The 18,737-nt window shown below is 41.3% G+C and overlaps 1 protein-coding gene and 1 non-coding gene across 2 annotated transcripts; one reads left to right on the top strand and one right to left on the bottom strand.

The window, feature by feature from the left end:
- The first annotated feature begins 265 nt into the window (after positions 1-265).
- On the top strand, positions 266-10,052 carry DNAJC12 (DnaJ heat shock protein family (Hsp40) member C12). Its single transcript, XM_072930797.1, has 5 exons — positions 266-970; positions 3,911-3,989; positions 5,713-5,852; positions 6,991-7,192; positions 8,974-10,052. The coding sequence occupies exons 1-5, from the start codon at positions 893-895 to the stop codon at positions 9,066-9,068; spliced, it is 594 nt and encodes a 197-aa protein (XP_072786898.1). The 5' UTR covers positions 266-892; the 3' UTR covers positions 9,069-10,052.
- A 3,779-nt stretch (positions 10,053-13,831) lies between these two features.
- TRNAS-UGA (transfer RNA serine (anticodon UGA)) lies at positions 13,832-13,913 on the bottom strand. The gene has a single exon. It is a non-coding gene; the product is annotated as a tRNA-Ser (tRNA).
- Positions 13,914-18,737: the final 4,824 nt, after the last annotated feature.

Here is an 18,737-nt window from a genome sequence, read left to right as displayed (position 1 = left end):
GTGGTTCGGTTAGGAAGTAATCTTTTGTAATCAACAGCTCATGGGTGACACCAAAGGTGTCCAGAGTTGCTGTTGGGCTGAGGCCTTGGTCATTAATCATAGTTTAAAATTAAGGTATTTCACCTCAACGTAAGATGAGTTTCACAAAGAGCATGTTTTGCACACAGTACAGACCTTCAATACACAGTCTGAAAGTAATTTGGCATGAGAAAGGGTGTTTAATTTCATAGTAGACAGTGAGAGTTTCATGTTGTCGGGTAGTTTTAGTTGGTCAGATGTGAGTAATGTACAGTTGCTGTTTGGTTTTGAGGAGTAGTGTCTGTGTAACCAAGGAGTCCTTTGGAGAGTGAAGGTTGACTGGCAGACCTCTGACAGACTTTGGCAAGGTTGCTGCTTTGTTCTCCAAAGTTTTCACCCTGTAATTGTTATTTTGGAAGTAATCCTTACTCTCTTTTATAATTACCCATCTAATCATCTGGTCAAAGATGGTGGCAGAAGTTGTAAATAAAAGTGGAACAGAAAATGACCCAGGTGCAGAGCAGCCTCTCGGTGTGTGCCTGGTTTGCAGAGGCTGCACAGGGGATGGGGAGAGAAATCTCTGCCACATTTCAGTGTGCGGAGCTCTGCGGTCTGGGCGGTTTGTGGCTGGAGTGAGTGAGTGTGGAACTACAAATCCCAGGGAGCCGTGCCGGGAGCGGCTCTGTGGGGCGGGCGGCACCGTGCGGGCCAATGGCAGCGGGAACTCCCGGCCCGGTGCGTTCGGCTGCCGCGCTCCGAGGCGCCGCACGGAGCTCGCCGGACTGCCAGCTGCCCCTGCCCGCAGCTGATTGCTGTGCGAGCTCTGACTCGGCTCCTCAGCCTCCCTGCCGCCTGCGAGGAACCCGCTGGACCGATGGATGCCATCCTGAGCTGCAAGGCGGAGGACCTGGAGGATTACTACAACTTGCTGGGATGCGATGAGCTATCGACGGTAAGAGCCTCTCCCTCCCCGCCAGCTTCTGCACGGTGTGAACGCGCTCTGTGTCTGTAGGGAATGTGCAGCTGTGTCTCTGCTGGGCAGGAATATTCCAAATGCCTTGTGCACCTTCTTTCTTGCCGCTCGCAGGATCTCCCTTGGAAAGCTCAATTTTCTCTCCTGTGTTTTCTCTGACATTAAGAGCCTGGAGTAAGATTTAGGTTGAAAATGCCATGTAGAACAGGACAGGATTATGGAGAGAGCCAACTGCATGTGTTTGACAGCATCCAAATAATAGTTTGGAATATATATTACTGGTTTTGAAAACTGAAAAGGAGCTATTTATGAACGACCAATACAATGAAACTTCATAGCTTTAGGTGCTGAGTTTCTTGGGCTTTATAGATAGTGTAATATTTTTTTAATCTATTCACTTGTTCAGATGAAAATAAAACCAATATCTTTTTATAATTTACCATATTAATATTTTAAATGCTGTTTTAAATTAAATTCAAATACTAGTTTTAGTAATTTGTTTTGCTAGCAGATACATGCTTTATAATGAGATTTAGCTAAGCTATTTTTGAGTGATTTGCAGCTAAAACAAGTGTGCATCGTGTTAAATGTATCTGTACAACTTTTTGTTGGCTAGTCTAGTATGCTGATTTTCTCTCTTTTTTTCCCCCCCTTAATTTAGCTGTTATATTAACTGGAATTGTGTTTCTGATTTGGAAAAGGAGTTTGGATTACTCTGCTGTAATGAGGGATGTATTAAGTGGAGATAAAAGCTGTCTTGCTCAGTAAATTTAGTCAGATGCTCTCACCCGTCCTAGCAGTGAAGTATAAAGATTGGGAGTAACCATCTTCAGTGTGTCCCAGAGGGAAATGCCAAGCTTTTCCTGAGGACACTCCCAGAAGTGATCCCAGCAGAGGGCAGTGCTCAATGCTCCACGCAGCCTGGTTTCGCAGATGCTGTTTCTCACTTTCTACCTCACACTAATTCCTTAAGGGCTTTGCAATTAATGAACAGTTCAAGTACATGTGATAATGATTTTTCAAATTGCTCGAAAATGAAATTAAAAAGCTGGAATAAATGCTAATGGGTCCTGAAAAACAAGCTGTCAAGTACTATTTGTTGGGAGCAGAAGTGCTGCACTCTTTTTGACATGGGAGAAAGAACTTGGAGATCCCAGGCTGACTGAGCCCCAGGACTGCCTCCCCTCAGGACACTGCTCAGCTCTTCTGGGGTCTCACAGGAATGTGGAGCATTACAGGGATTTTGCAGTCTCACTACTTTGTACAGGAGTCAAGCATTTGGCACGGACTGCTTTGGGCATGCACAGCACACTCCCAGCTGCAGCATTTTCATCTAAGCTGCTGAATATCCTGCTCTTGGTTGGATCTGGTTAAATTTAAGCAGAAATACTCTCAGTTTCTACAGATTTATTGCTGTATTCAAGTAAACACAAACCAAGTTCATTCTTGGCTTCTGGTAGAACTGAGCTCCCAGACACCTACTTCATCTTCAGATGTGACAGCAAGAGGGGAGATTTAATCTCCATCCTTCTGCAAGAACAATGCTGTTTGTGTATAGTGGGCATTGGATACCTTCCTTTGTAAAACACCTCACTATGTATTTTATATTAATTTCATGTATGTTGTATAAACTTCCTATAAATTTTTATTTCTACTGATTTTTTTTTAGCTGAAAACGTTCATCCTACCCTTCTGCTACATTGTAACCCTCTGTACACATTTTAACTTTAAAGTTCCCCTTGAAGTAACTAAGTTTTTGAGATGGTAGCTGGCTATAGGTAACCAGTCTCACCAAGTTCTCTTTACATTTTGTGTGTTTTAAAGTGTCTTACTGACTGCAGATACACCACATTACATCTGTCCCTCTCGAAGGAGCTACTGAAGCAGAGTGAAAACTGTAGAATTCTTAAGCTACTACCATAAACTACATTTTTTCCCAGAATATGGAACAAGATTTGTCCAGCTAGTTGAGTGTAGTTTTATTCTAAATAAAAAAAATGTTATGAGACCTTATTTTGAAGTAAATAATTTAAACTGTATGTGGCTTTTATGGTTGGACAAATTATAAACAGTCTTTGTAGTATGAGAAAGAATGTTAATTTTTGATACCTTAGGGCGAATTGTGAAAGCTTAAGCTGAACTGGAGTAATATAAAGAAGTTTTGGCTTCTGAATTATAAGAACCGGCAAGATACTTGGAAAAACACTAAAGATTTGAAAATCTAAGCTGATGCCCACTCCAGTGGCTCCATGGCTCCACATGTCTTAGTTTTTCCAGTTGATGTAATACTTAATGCTATAACAAACTGTGTGGGAATTTGCAATTAACTGATAAACTAATACGTACCAATATTTTAATGTTGATTATAAATCTATTCTACTCCAAGACATTCTTTTTGCATGGAAAATTAGCTGGAGGAAAGAATGTGAACTACTGGTTATGGAGCAAGTTATCATGTGTTCTCCAAGATGGAAACCTCATGGGGTACTGGCTGAATTTCCTATGGAGAGGATGTGGAGGAAGTCACCTAAACACACAAATTGATCTTCAGCAATACAGAGAGCCTTTGCTTCTTGCTATGAGACTGTTGAAAGTTGGAGTTGAGTAAACAAAGGAAAGAGCAAGTGAAGTGATGCATTTTGCCTCTGTGGTCAAATGTCTTTGCACATTTTTCTAGAGCTATTACTGGATGACTGAGCCTCACAAAGACAAGACTAAAGATGAGTGCATGGAAATGAGATTAAATAAGCAGTGTCACTGGCAGATGGTTGTTGTTACCTACTTTGCTTGTACTCAAGCTTGTAAACTTGAATGGAACAAAATCTTTCAGCATTCTTTGTTTTGCCTCCCAGGCTCTTTCAAAAAGAAAATTTGCAATATTTTCTGTGTTTACTCACTTTTTCTCAATATTTTGTTTAGGTTGAACAGATTCTTGCCGAATATAAGATTAAAGCCCTTGAATGTCATCCTGACAAACATCCTGGAAACCCCAAAGCAGGTATGTATTGTTTCCTGTGTAAAAACAATCTATTTTTTCTTATATTAACATATCCAAGATACAAAATTCAGCCTTAAAATTTTATTTCCCCTCAATATATTTTAATCATTGAGCACATTCTATTTAAATAGCAAGATTGTGATATTCTTTCTAAGACTTGCACACTCCTCTGTGATAAAGCAGGAAGACACTTGTTCAATTTTTATTTATTTATTTATTTTTAAATTTCTAGGACCTTGAATCTTTTTTCTTTCCGCAGTAGATCATCTTTTAATACAGAATTTATTTCTGGAGTGTGTCCCTTCCTAGACCTATGGAGTTGGTGCACTTCCACACTCAGTGAGTCTCAGCACCCCACTTGGATCAATCAATTAATTTACTGCCAGGAACAAGCCCGTGACAAACACATAAATGTGCTGTAGTTTCTTTTAATGTAATTTAATGGCTGGAAGTGAAGAGAAGCAGCCCCACGAGGAGCCTCTGTTTGCAGAACAGCAGCTGATGTTTGTGTTCATGAGAGGGGGCAGCTCCTCAGAGCTGGGAGGGCTGAGCAGCACCTGAGTTATTTGGAGCCAATCTTTACCCATTCATAACCACAGAGATCCCTGGACAGAGCTCACCAAGGCTGAGCTACAGAAAAGAGCAGCCAAGGGGCAAATATCAGAGCAGCTTTGCTCGTCACAAAGAAATGTTATACTCTCTTTACCTGAACATGCCTTATTTACTTTAAATACCTTTTTACAGTACTAGTGAGAGTTTATTTTATGTGTATTATTTGATCAGCTTAAAGCTTAAGAACGAATAATTAAAGTAGACTTTTTTATTTGTTGAAAACTAGTAACTTTAGAATAAGAAAACCTAGTAACATTAGAATAAGAAAACCTAGTACAATTGTTCCCTCAGCCTGTTTTCTCTTGTTTGATGTATTGTTATCAATTTTGATTAGTGTTTGGGTGTAGTGTGTTTCAAAAGAACTGTCTCTAATTTGTAAACTGGAATAAATGAATAATAGTAATAATAATAGATCACTGTTACATAGGTGAGTCATAGATAAAGTCTAAATCTTTATAACCCTTCCACAAATAGTAACATGCAGCTGCATCCTTAGTAACCATTCCTTGAAAAATTACCCTGTAGGGAAAAATGAGAGATCTTACTCATGCAGTCTGGATAACATTTTAGCATACGTAGAAAATACACCTAATAAAAGGCACAAATTAGTCAATCTGCACTATATTTAGATTATTATTTGTGTTTGTCAGTTCCTGCTCATCTTTTTTTCTCCATGCTCATGTTCCTTGCTGCTGTTCTCTGCTTTGACTCCTGTGCTGCTGTAGATCTAAGCATGCTGCTCTTAGTGTGTTCCTTCTGAGCATCGTTGCTCTGATTTCCCTTTTTAAGGCGGTCTGCAGGGTCTGACTTGTGCCTTTTACCTGTGTACTCTGTAAGTTTCTCTCAACTTAAGTTTAGGAGCTTTTGAAGCTGGTAGACAAAGGAACATTTCAGTCCTGATTTGCAGGGGTATCAGTCCACCAAAGGTGCCTAAAGCCAGCCAGAACTGTGCAAGCTGGAGCGAGAACCACATCCCTGGGCCACTTGCTTCTCCTTCTGCCTTCTCCTCTACTTTGCTCTAAGCCACTGCATACAGGTCCCCTTTTGCATCTGAATTCACTTCTTTGCCAAACAAACCTTGTCCTTAGTGTCCTTTTTGTCTGTGTCGCAGTGGAGGATTTCCAGCGGCTGCAGCGGGCCAAGGAGACTCTGACCGACGAGCAGAGCCGGGCGCGTTACGATCACTGGCGGCGGAGCCGAGTCCCGGTCCCGTTCCAGCAGTGGGAGGCGCTGGGCGGCTCCGTCAGGACGGTCGGTGCTGCCCGGGCCCGGAGCATTGCAGGGAGGGACGGGACGAGTTACCGGGATGGGGTCTGCTGCAGTGACGGGGTCTGGGGATGGGAACGGTGCAGAGATTCCTGCGCTGTGCGTGTTAAGGAAATTCAGGAAAATTGGGGGGCTTCAGGAGCCCATTCACAGAAGGGCGTTAGGCCAGTACTTTTAGAGTGAATTTATCAAGTTACTGCTTTTATAGGAAGTTAAATAAGTTAAGGGCTGTTTTCAAATGCTTCAGCTCACTTTGCTTTAGGAGGAAACTTATTTCTTTTCAAAGTTAACTTAAAGCTGGGATATGTTTATAATCTATTCTCCACTTGGTATATTGCTTATCAGATAGGTTTTCTTGCTGTCTGATTAAATAAAGATGTCATGGAAAAAATCTTGAAGGTAGTTTCTTGGAACCCTGGGCTTCCCACAGAGATTTGGAGGGGCCCTGCCAAGCTGGTGGGGTCATCTGGGACAGAGGCAGGAGTTTTTGGGTGATTTCCCTCCTGATTTTGCTAATGAGAAGATTTGGTAGCGTGCCCCTAGTAGAACTCAATTCCATAATGTTGGATTGGGCTATATGGTCATATTTTAAGGCAGGTGAATAAAAGTTTCCTATGTCAATTCTGCCCACCTCAATTTTGCTTAGGAGAGAAGTTTGAGCAACTTCAACTACAGCATTATGCCTGAGCTTAAATGTTTGGTGGAAATAACCAATTAGGCTTAGTTCAGTTCCAAACAGATGTTATTCCACAGACTTTAAGATTAAATATTTTCAAATTGCCTTGCCTTCAAAGGGTTCTCTGAAGTCAAAGACAGCATTGAAAATGAACATTTCTGAAGTCACTCAAGCCCTCCTAAAAAAAGTCTGAATTCATGACAGAAGAAACTGGACAAAAGGTCCTTAAAATTCTGATGTACATTTTGTTCTTCACCTCCACCTGACATAAAGTATCCTCTCCAATGCTGTTTGGGACATGTAACCATACTTTCCCCTATCCTATTGAATGCAGGCTTCTCAATGTGCTTTGTTTAAAGATTTATTGCAGCAATATAAAAAAGAAAAAGTAATTGAAAACCCATAAAGCATAGGGCTTAGTTCTTTGCTATGTTTGCATTCCTGTAGTCAATGCACTGGGCTGTCCAAAGTAAGAAGGACCAAATGCTGGAAGCTCCCGACTTTGGAAATACCAACAACACAGCTAAGGAGGTGTGGACCCAACAGACAGAAAACAGTGGGGATGGATTGCTGGAAGGGAGCAGGGAACAAGAAGATGTTGCAATCCCTGATGTGAAACCACAGTCTTCAAAGAATCCAGACTCCCCAAGTAAGTGAAAACAGCAGTTACAGAAAATTGCAGTATCCAGGGACTGGCCTGAAATGGGCACTTTCAGTCATGAGAAAGTCTTCTCCAGAACAGCTTTTTAAATGTGGGTTTGGGTTGGGATTTTGGTTTGGATTTTATGCTTTTGATCACTTATTTAGTTTTGAAGTTTTCAGACGCTCCTTCCTCCCTATCCCATGTTTCCTTGTTTGTTTGCTAGTAAAAGCTGCAGCTGGAGAAGAAGGAGAAAAATAATGCTTCAACCAAAATGGAAAGTTTATTTTTTCTGATATATAAAAATGCAAAGTAAAAAGAGAAGGCAGTTATTGTCAGTGACATTTTAAAATCAATTTTAGAACTGTTAAGTAAAATATTTAGGTTTGGGTTTTTTTTTATCCATTATTCAGTAGTTTTGGACCATTTGCATCTGATGAGTTAGTGAGGTCTAAAATTTGAGACTTGAAGGCTTCTTTCTTCAAACAGTTTTGTTTTTTCCAAGGAGTGTATGCACCAGAATAAATGTGTGTTTCAAAAGTGTCACCTACCAGTCAGCACTTCCTGGCTGTGGTTGAGGTCACTGTACCTGATCAAAGCTTCCTTAACACCATGGGCACCCTCTGTGCTGCCTTGTCCTTCAGGAGTTTCATAATCCTGGGCCTGTGTTAGCACAGAACTATTGTTAAACAAAATCCTGTCATTTCTCCCCAGTTTGATCAAACAGGAAATTAGGCTGAACTGTGAGGGTAGCAAAACCTGATGTAATCCCAAATATTTGTGGAATGCACAAAATTGATAAGAAAATTCTACAAGGAAGTGTATGCCAGGCATTACTGAAAACTTGATTTTGAAAAATTATGCTCTATAACTTTATACTATTTGCTCTATTTTTTTTTTTTGTTTTGGTTTTTTTTTGGGGGTTTTTTTTGGTAATTAAATCATCACTGTATCCTTTGCAGAACAGTAAAATTTTGAAGTAAAGAAAACATCATCTTGCTCCTTGTAAAGGTGAATTTTCTTTTCAGGCATCTTCTTTCTCAATTTTTTTTTTTAATTTTTATTTTAATTTCCAGATATTTGATTGGAAAAAACATCAAACTCATCAAGTGCCTCCTTCATTTATCCAGTGACATATATTCACATTAATAAATGTTAATGTTACAATATGTTTGACAGAAGTGTATGCACTTCAGTGTTTATTCCCAATGTTAGGATGTTGATAATGTTTTTATTTTGATCCAGCAAAAATTTATGTATTGGGTTCCACTTTGAAACTGTGGCCTTGTCTGTTCCTGTCTGCTGGCCTGGGTGAATTCTGGACTGCCACCTACATGGCTATTTCAGCTCAAACAACCGATTTGAGCACTAATTCTGCTCATAGCGTTCGGTTTGCTGTAAAACAAAGGTCACATTTTAGTATTAAAAGGCCCCAGATCACGTACTTGCAGATTTATCACATCACCATCTTCATCTTCTTCCTTAGATTAGGCCAATGCAATTTGTCAGTTCCCTTCATGAGTCCCCTTTAGGAACTGCCAGGGTCCTTGCTGTTCTCCTTCGGACCCTTCCCAGCTGATCCCTGTGCTGAAGGTTGCTGTTGGAGCTCCTTTTCCAACCTGCCAAAAACTCAGTGCTCCTATTTGTCCGTGCTAGTCAAGAGCACTGGAACTGACCACTTTCCTGCTTACTTCTTTTTAGGCAAGATTGTCAAGTATTATTTCAGAAAATTTAATTTTCTGCATGTTTATAATAATTTAGTGGTCTTTCTCTTTTTTTTTTTTCCTCAGAATTTTCAGAGGGGAATTACTGGCACTTGCGTTTCCGCTGGTCAGGCGATGCTCCATCAGACCTTCTGAGGAAATTCAGAAACTATGAGATCTAAAATGAGAAACACACAGAAGGATGAGATCATCTGTTCAGTGTTCAGTCTGGGTTTTTCAACAGCAGTTATAAGTTATTTGTATTTTGTAATGTGTTGTTCTAGTCAGCGTCTAAATACTGATTTATCACACATGCTGTGTGATGGAGATTTTTCTGCTCAATAAGCAAAGCCCTTTTCAATATTAATATAAAGTGATGTTGTGAAGTTATCTAACATCTTGTATTCTCAGATATTGTGTAGTGATTAATATTTCTTTCAATAGTGTGATGTTATAAAAAACATACTCTCGGTAGAACCCTGGGCTCCAGGGTATCCTACTCAGTGAGGATCTTCCAAAAGCTTTATGACAATGAACTGTAAATAGAGCTGTGCTTATCTCTTAACTCTGTGCTCTTCACTTCTCCATTGCATTGGACTCACTGCACTGTTTTATAATGTACTCGTTACAAACTTAACTTGTAGGAGACTTGTGATTTTATGTTATAGATGAAATGAGAAGGTTCTTGTTATCCAAGGTCTCTGTGACAGATCAAGCACTCCTAAAAATCACTTGTCTTCTACCTTAATAAGAACACTTTTTGTACCAGCTATTTGTTTTGGAAAGCAGTTTCAGAACTTTACTTCTCCAGATAGCAATTTTTGTCTTAAGATGTATTGGTGGAAAACTGATCCCCTGTGTATGTGTGCCAGCTTTGTCCTTGCTTATAGCAATTCCCCTCTGTGCTCAGGTGTGCTAGACATGGATTTACCAGGGTTTTGTATGGTGAGGAATGAAAAATCACACTAGTCAGCACTAATGTGTACAAAATCTCACATGAAAAGTTTTTGATACTTTGGGCAACTTTTCAAATTCTACATTGTTGTTTATTTATTTTGTGTTTGTTTTCTTCTTTGCAAACTTGGCTAATATGTCAGGTGTTGACGTGGTTTTGTGCAGGCAGATAATTCCTTCAGCAGCAAATAAAACTTCATGCATACAGAAAAGGGGTTTCTTTCATCTTTTTAATTAAATCCTCCACTCACCACAGCGATTCCTTTGCAATTTATTTTTATTTGTCATCTTAGTGGGTAAAAGCTTAAGGAGTCCAGTTCTGAATCCTAGGCAGTGCCATGGAAAGTGCCACGTTACATGGAAACAATCTGACGTCTGTCTCCCTGGAGGGATGTGTACCAAGGGCCAGTTCTATAGCACATCATCTTTAATTTTACATGCTTTTCCCTTGCATATTTTGCAGCTGAAAACCTTGTAAGATGAGATTAATAATTCTCTGTAACAATTGTTAAATGTAACTGGTTTGGTTTTTTCTGGTGCATTTGCTGCTTTACTTCATACAAAGGTGTTTTCTCAAGAAAGATTTTGGTCCATTTTATATAGAGGGACTGTAAACAATGTTAAACGGTAGTAACAGAAGAAACTTTTATTGTATGTGAAGGATACTGAGTAATAGGGAACAATTTTCCCTCTAACAAAAAGATGGGAATGCAGCCAGCTGGAGCACTTTGAATCAGATGGCAGCCCAGATTCTCCCCTGCCCATTTCACTTGCCAGTAAAGGTAAGAGGGGGTAGTTGGATGGATAATTTAGCACCTAATGAGCTGGTTTCCTTTGAGAAGTGAACATACGTAGACCTTTGAACAGCAAACTAATAGCTTGTGTCATTAAAACTGATGTCATTAAAACTGATGTCATTATTAGCCAATTATTGCGTGGTTGGTTTTGACAAAGAACCTTTGGATGTTTGTTCTGGATGAATAACTGCAGATATTTGGAAGGCTCTTAGCCCAGTAAAAGCTCATGGCAGAAACTGTGTTTTGCAACAACCTGCTCAAGATCAGCCCTGTAATTTGTATTTGTCCTCATGAGGAGGGCAGGTTCTAACTGGTGCTCCAGTACACCAATGCCACCAATACAAACTTTTTTTCCCCCATCTCTTTACATGGAGAAATGGTCTGTTTTTCTGTATTTCTTGAGTTGAATGAATCTATTCCTAGCAGAGCAAACTCAGATTGGTTGGAAAACAAGAGGAGCCCGTGCACCCTGTTCTGCTTTTCATTCCCCAAGACCAGGTGGCACCTGACCTGTAGGCAAGTAACAACAGTTAACTGGAATGAGTGGGCAACCCAGTTCTCCCTCGTGTTAGAAAGTAAAGAAAGCACCTGACAGCTTAGTCAGTGTTAGATCCCTCAGTGCCCACAGCCCAAGCATAAACTGCTTATCTGCTTCTTTAAATATACAGTACTTTTAGAAGTTTTTTGCTAGTAGTGTGAAAAGATCCAATGAATGTCCCACCTGATATTTCAGCAGCAGTTATGGGGTGCTTTGGCCCCTTCACTGGTGAGCACCAAACGTAATTCACATGCTGGAACTGTAACTGGGGCAGGGGTTGTGCAGTGGATCTCAGGCTCTCTGAAGGCGTGATTAAGGCAACAGAGTCAGAAGTCTGTGGTTTTCAGGGGCCCACTGAGATCTTTAACTCTTTGCAAAGTAGAAACAGCAGCAAAGGGTTGTCTGTGGGGGTGGGGAACAAGAGAAACAAGCTCAGACACTATTTATTAGATTAGGGCCTAGAACTTTCAAGTTGGAGGAGGGCAGCCCTCTGAAGACATGGTAAGCTCCTATTTTATTCTTTAGCTCCCCTTGGGAGTTTCTTAGGTGGGCAGTAAAGGGTCCTGAATGTTTTGGGTATGTGAGGGCTCTGATTTAGTGCGCTGTGTTAAGCTCTGAATGATTTGGTATGAAAATAAACAGAGTTGTGAGGTGAGCCCAGATCCTCTGGAGTCCAGACAAAAGCGTTGATAAAACCCAGCCATTACCGGACTTGTGAAGGCTGAGGAGTTTTCATCTGGAAGTTATGACACAGCAGATGGGGTTCAGGTGTATGATGATAAAATACAGAGTATAGGGGACGTTGTTCAGTGCTGTGTTCCTAGGCCTTTGAACTATTTTTAAACAGAAATGAAGCAACTACTTAGCCTGTGAAACTGAATAGCATGGAGGTTCTTTAGAATTATATAAAATTATTCTATCTTTATTTGCTGCTGTTATACTTGTGCAAGCGCAGAATATATAAGATTATCAAGAACTAAAACATTCTCAACCTTTTTGTTTTGCCAGTATTTGAGAAGCTGCTTTGCCAACATTTGCCAAGTGACAGTGTAAGAGTTAGTTAGGATGACAAACACAGACAGTATATGACTTAGAATCTCAGGCTGAGTAATGCTCAGTGATAGGTTAAGGTCATTTCTTGATTGTTTGTTTTCCTCTTTAAATGAGATTTTTAACAAAGGCAGTTTATATGTTCTATAATAGCAGCAAGTATGCTGATTATTAAAAGAGATACCGTGTATCTTTAATTTCCTGAGCATGATCACTGCTATCTTACCTTCCCAGCAGGCTCATCTCTCAATTCAGGATATGAAAGTGTAAGCAGTGAGGCTGTTGTAAAGCTGATGAAATTACACAGCAAAAGATAAACCAGTCCGTAGGTTTTTGGGCTGTGTCACTGTCAGCTGGCAGATGATTATCAGTTCGTTCATGCTGGTATTTTACTGCAGCCCGGTGCACACGCTCCCCCTGCCGCTGGCAGAGTTGCCACTTTTCCAGCCCTTGGTCGGTGCTGGGGCCACCCAAAGGTGGAGACGGACACATCCGGGTGGTGGTGAGAGCTCAGTTTAAGCCAGTCACAGACGCTTGAGGAATGCTGCCTTGTTTTGTTTCTCCTGGTTATTAATGGCATGATAACTTCTGTGGTTTTTTTCACCGTCAACACCATATTGTGTGTGTATGTGCATCATGCATGTGCAGAAGGTCATGAAAGGCAGGAAAAGAGGATTGAGGGCCCTCCTCACTGGAGGTCCAGGAGGAATCAGCCCAGCTTCCTTCAGGAAAGGCAAGGTTTGATGGAGCAAGGCCATTCTGTATAGAGAAGCCTTCTGCTGACAAGATTTGATTTATTTTCTATCAGCCGTAGGATGTGGGGGTAGAACAACAGACCTTCAGGTGACTCAGGACACTGTTTGTGTGTAAGGCACTGGATGGATCCTGAGCTTTGCAGCTGACACTGTCTGTCCTGTCTGCAGGGCCTGGAAGCTGAGCTGTTGAAAGAGCACTGAAGCCCAGGTGCTCTTGTCTCACCTCCACCCAGGGCTCCTGTCACTGCTTGGGGTGCAATGCCAGAACCTTGCCCTGGGACCTGCTGCAGCTTCAGCACTACCCTTCCTTCTGGCAGGAGCAGGGGAGGAGCAGGCAGGCACGGCCTGATGAGCTGTAGTAGCATAAATGTCATAGGGCAACAAAGATTATGGGGAGACTGGAGCATCCGTCATGAGGAAAGGCTGAAGGAGCTGGGCCTATTCAGTGTCACAAAGGGATGACTCTTCAATGAGCACAAATATCCAAAGGGGGTGTTAGGAAGGTGGAGCCAGGCTCTGCTCGGTGGTGCCCAGCAACGACAAGAGGCAGTGACCAGGAGCTGCTGCACAGGAGCTGCCGCCTGAAGGAAGGGGTTCTTTCCTGCGCAGAGACTGAGCACCGAACAGCCGGCCCGGAGTGGCTGTGAGCCTCCCTGACGGGCTCCAGGGTCACCCCGCACGGGAGGACGATCCGCTGTGGGCGCTCTTCCTGCCCCCTCTGTGCCACTGTCCCAGACCATCGCTTTGGGTGCTGCGGAGGCCGTAAGCGGGGAGCGGCCGTGAGGAGCAAAACTTGTACCCGGCACGGAGCAGGAGGGGCAGGAAAAAAGAAAAAACGGAAACCTCCGGACCGCAGCGAGCAGGGTTCGAACCTGCGCGGGGAGACCCCATTGGATTTCAAGTCCAACGCCTTAACCACTCGGCCATCGCTGCTGGTGCTGAGCCTCTCTCCGGGCTGCGCCCTTATAGGGCGTTCCGCCCGCCGCAGGCCCCGCCCCAACACCCACAGCCAATGGGCGCCGCGGGCCCGGCCCCGCCCCGCGGTAATGGCGGCCGCGGCTCGGCCCGAGCGGCCCGGAGAGATAAATCCAATTCACTCCTGAGAGGTTCCAGCCTGGAACAGGGGCCGTGTCCGCTCCTGCAGCCAAACCTGCGCACCTGAGGCTCACAGGGCGCAGGCAGCCAGGAACTCCTGCAGGAGACAGTAGCCATTAGGTGTTGCATTAGCTTTCAGCGGCGTTAATATTTTCCTGGTTGTACTACTTCTTTCGATTACTACAAAATCTCGAATGGCCTCTATCATATGACCTCTATATGTAATTTAATTCGCTGTAGGTATTTTTTTACCCTAGCAACAATTAATTATGCCAGCAGTAGTATAATAGAAATTAAATTAAATTAAATTTCATTTGACTTTTTACTGGTGTTGCTTTTATTTTATTTTTTTTTTCTTTAAACAACAACTGCTTTATGTTCACGTATAGGACTCGAGTTCAAATGTGCAATTTCAGGAAACCAGAATAAATCCGAGGCGGCTGAGAGCTGTTCAGGCACACAGCGAGCTGTGTTTCACCAGCTCCACTCGGTGTCTCTCTGCAGAAATCTCCGGTTCCTCGAGCAGTGCTGGAGTGACCTCCAGTGTTCTCAGCACAAGCTGCAGGTGCAGAGCAGGGAGTGCCCACAAAGAGCAGCTTCCAGCTCTGTGCGGTGACAATCCCTGCCCAGGAGCAGGGACAGAATGCAGAGTGCCACTGCAGTAAGTGTATTTTGAACATGAATTTATCTCCCCAAGGAATCTCAGAAGTTTCATTTCTTAAGCGCTTAAAGGTAGCAAGATCTTGACATGAGAATAGGTGATGGATAGAAGTCTGGTTTAGGTCTGGTATATAAAATAATGGTGCTAGGATAGAATTGCCTATATTTTCTTATGTTTTTAATTTCTTCAAGTAACAAAGACAGATACTGAGAAATCTTCAATAGCACATGGACAGATTAACCAACCAGTATCAAAAGTGTACAAGTGGTTTCTTAAGAAATACAGGGACTGAGCCCCAGGCACTGCAGTCCTTCAGGTTTCTTGTCTTAGCTGACCTTAAGTGCAATGTCAATTTTGTAATGCTTGTTCTATCCCTTCTCCACTACTTGCTCTCTGGCCTTTTATTTGATCAATCTCTATCAGCTTTACAAATTCAATAATTTGAACATTTCTTCCTGTTACAAATCTATGGTGCTTGCAACAGAAAATCAGAAAAAATAGGTTAGATTCTGCCTAAGTTAAGTATTTACAGCAATGTCGGCAGAACAGCAACTGTGTGCTTTGTGTAACTTTGACTATTCGAGATAAATTTTACATCTCCCTTGAAGAACGAAATAATGACCCCAACATAAGTAGTATTTCACAACAAATAATGCTTGCACCACAAGACTACAGAATTTCATGCTTCCTCCCCGAGGAAACACATAACAGTAGGAAAACTAACGCTGCATACCGAAGAGTATTTCTTTTGTATTTCTCCTGTTCTGTTAGTTTTGTAGATCATTTAACAGAGCTGAATCTGTACAATGAAAATAAGAATTTAATGGAAAATTCTGTATGGCTAAAATTTCACATTCTGTGAATGCCTAAGAATGGATCTGGGGACAAGTTTCAGGTAGAGAACCAAAAGTGGCCTTTGTTCCTTTAGTTAGGAGATGTCAAACTTTTCCTTGCTTATTTGTCAACGATGACAAAACTTTTTGAGATATAATGGCTGCTGGGCAGCTTCCATGGAATTAATTGGTATTCCATGGTATTTTTTATAAACATTATCTAGAAGAAGAAATTTCTGCTGGTTAGGTAAACCAAAGTGTTCTAGTGCTGGTCCTTTCTGCTCAAGGATTTGAGGCTGCTGGCCAGGGAGTGCTGCTGGCTCGGTGGAGGCAAACTGAGCTGCAGCTCCCTGCGCCGGGCTGGCTCTGCTCACAGGTGGGAATCCAGGGCTTCCCTCTGGCTGCCCTGGGACCCTGGCAGGGGGTCAGGAACCCCCCTGGACAGAGCCCCCAGAGACACTGGCTGTGATCTCTGTCCATGGAGAGGAGTTTTCAATCTTACAGGATGAATTACAAGCTTTGAGTGTTTGATAAGAATAATAATTAAGTTTGGCACGGGTGCAAAAGTAAAATTTTAGGTTTCTAGATTAGGGGCTCAGAGGGGACAAGATGGAGGAATTGGGTGTGTCTTGTCCTTTTTCTCCTTCTTCATGCCCTCCATGTTTCACTGTGGTGTTGGCATTTTTCTGTTGGTTCAGGCTGGGGACACACTGTCCAACGTAGGTGACAGATATTGGCACGTTATTGTAAATCCAGCACAGGTAGTTTCTGGTATTTAATGTTTGTAACATCCCACTGAGGGCAGAGCCCCACACGCTGCCCTGCAGGACAGAGCTGCGGCAGGGCAGCAGAACATGTTAGAGATAAACAGAATAAACAACCTTGAAACAGCACAGATGAACTATGGCTTCTGCTTTGGCAACGGGGCAGAAAGACAGAGACTTTCTACAGTCTCAGAATCATCAATACCCACAGATTCCAACACTCACAGGTGCTTCATCACCTCACTTACAGCAACATCTGAAATGAGGGCAGCAGGTCATCTGTCACAAGTGTGTGAATAAACATAGACAGTTTGCCAATCCTGCTCATGCAGCTAAATATTAATTAAGGTGTCTAAACAGCCATGCATATGTAAAAGAGGCATACAATTTTATCCTAAAGCTTTCATTTTACTATTGAAAGTGGCTCTTAACGTTGACAGACTGTAAAATCTGCTTTTGCCTCTAATCCTCTCAAATGTTCAGTAATAGCTAATTTTTAGAAAAATGCTATTAGTTCTACTTAAATTTTAATGAAATAACAGGATCAGTGTCACAAGATTACCAAATTATATCACTGAATGTTGTTGTAGGTGTCAATGCAGCCAAATGTTTTGTTGCATTCTTATTTTTAATAAATAACCTTAGCAAATTTGGGCATGAATGTGCTACTGGATTGGAATCTTTTTCTTTAATAAATTTTTACCAGATTTACTGGGTTTTAAACAAAAAGAATGTTCCTGTTTGCAACTGGTTTGTCCACACATCTCCTACATTTTTATGAAAACAGAAGGTAAATGGATTATGCATTCAAAATCCAACTACGCTGAATATAATAGGAAAATGCTACTCTGGGCCAAAACCACCCTCATGGTAGGTTTATTAATGAGACTTGGTGTTCATAATGCATCTGCAACACTATAAAGAGTAATAAAATAGGCTTCTGGCTTCCATTTTGTTTTGCTTGATTTTTGTCTCCATTCTGAGCACAGGTGTTGGTATGGAGACCCTGATTTCCTCACCTTTTGTATGCTTCAAATCTTAAGTTACATGACTTTTTGTTTGATTTATTTTTCATTTAATCATTATTTTCCCATTTACTGGAGTTTTTTCCCCCCATAAAAACAATATCTGCAGTCTGTTTTAAATAGTTGTGATTAAAACCTGTTATTTTGCTTAGTTTTGCAGGCTATTTTTCATATTGTCACTACAGAGAGGAATTATGACATTGGGTAATATCAACAGGTGTACCTTATGTTAGTACCTCCAGATTAGGAGAAGCTTTAGAATGAAATTAGATGGAGGTCAGTTATGAAAAATATCCTTCATCAGAAAAATCTCCCTCTTGGCTGCTCACATTTGTGCCTAACTTTAAATCTGTTTTTAATATTGTCTGGTTGCAACTGTCCTGGGTAAATGACTACTTTAATTCCTCTTATACCTCAGAGGCAGGTCACAGCAATAAACCTTTCCAATTCTTCAAAATCAAATACTTTGTACATTTTGAATTGCAAGACCTTGAATGAAGGAAAGCTAAAATTCAGTAACAAATAGAATAAAATGAACTTTAATTATGCTTTAGAGGCAATTTACCATGGGTCTTTCAGCTGAATGTCCCATTTTTTCAAATTAAGCTACTACAGATAGGTTATTTTGGGCCATTAAAGATGTACTAATCACACCCCTCCTGTTAGCACTGTATTTGTGCAGAAATCTGTGGTGTACAGTATTAGCACTCATGGTTGAAAGTTTAAGTTTTGTAGGTCTGTATTGCTGCTGGTCTCTGTCACTGATGGGCTGCATGTGGAGAAACACCAGTGATCATGTGCTTCTGCTGAATTGTCTGAGAACCTTGGGATCTTCAGGAATAATCCTTTTTAGTCTTCCTTTATTCTCACCTGAATAGCTCACATTTCCTACACAAGAGAAATCTTCCCGGAGAAAATTCCAAAATATAGTTTGAGGAAACAAAACTTCAGCAATGGATCTCAAGAACTAAGTTTAGGAATTTCAGCCATTGCTATTTCATTTCTGACACTTGTAGTGATATGATGAATTTTGCAATTTAAACTCCCAGAGTGCTAATTTCATACTGCATGGTTTCTCAGTGGGAATGGGAATTAGTGCCTTGTAAGCAGGCTGTTTTTCAAGAGTCATCTCTTTAGATAAAATTATTTATTGTTTGTATAAAATTATGTCTTAGGGATTCACTATAATTCTGACAAGGTTGATTAAATAATAATGTACAATTGTGAAATATATTAACTCAATGCTTCCATTAGAAGTAAACAGATGTGTAAACAACTGAAAATAGAAAGAAATTACCAATTACTGGGCTTACTTACAGAAAGCAAACGGAGAGTCAGGATATTGGAATATGCCCTCTTAAAAAATACATTTATTTCCA

The sequence above is a fragment of the Taeniopygia guttata genome, chromosome 6, assembly GCF_048771995.1.
Source record: "Taeniopygia guttata chromosome 6, bTaeGut7.mat, whole genome shotgun sequence".
In the NCBI taxonomy this organism is placed as follows: domain Eukaryota; kingdom Metazoa; phylum Chordata; class Aves; order Passeriformes; family Estrildidae; genus Taeniopygia; species Taeniopygia guttata.
The sequence above is the reverse complement of the archived record's forward strand: the minus strand, read 5'-3'. Positions and strand labels throughout refer to the sequence as shown.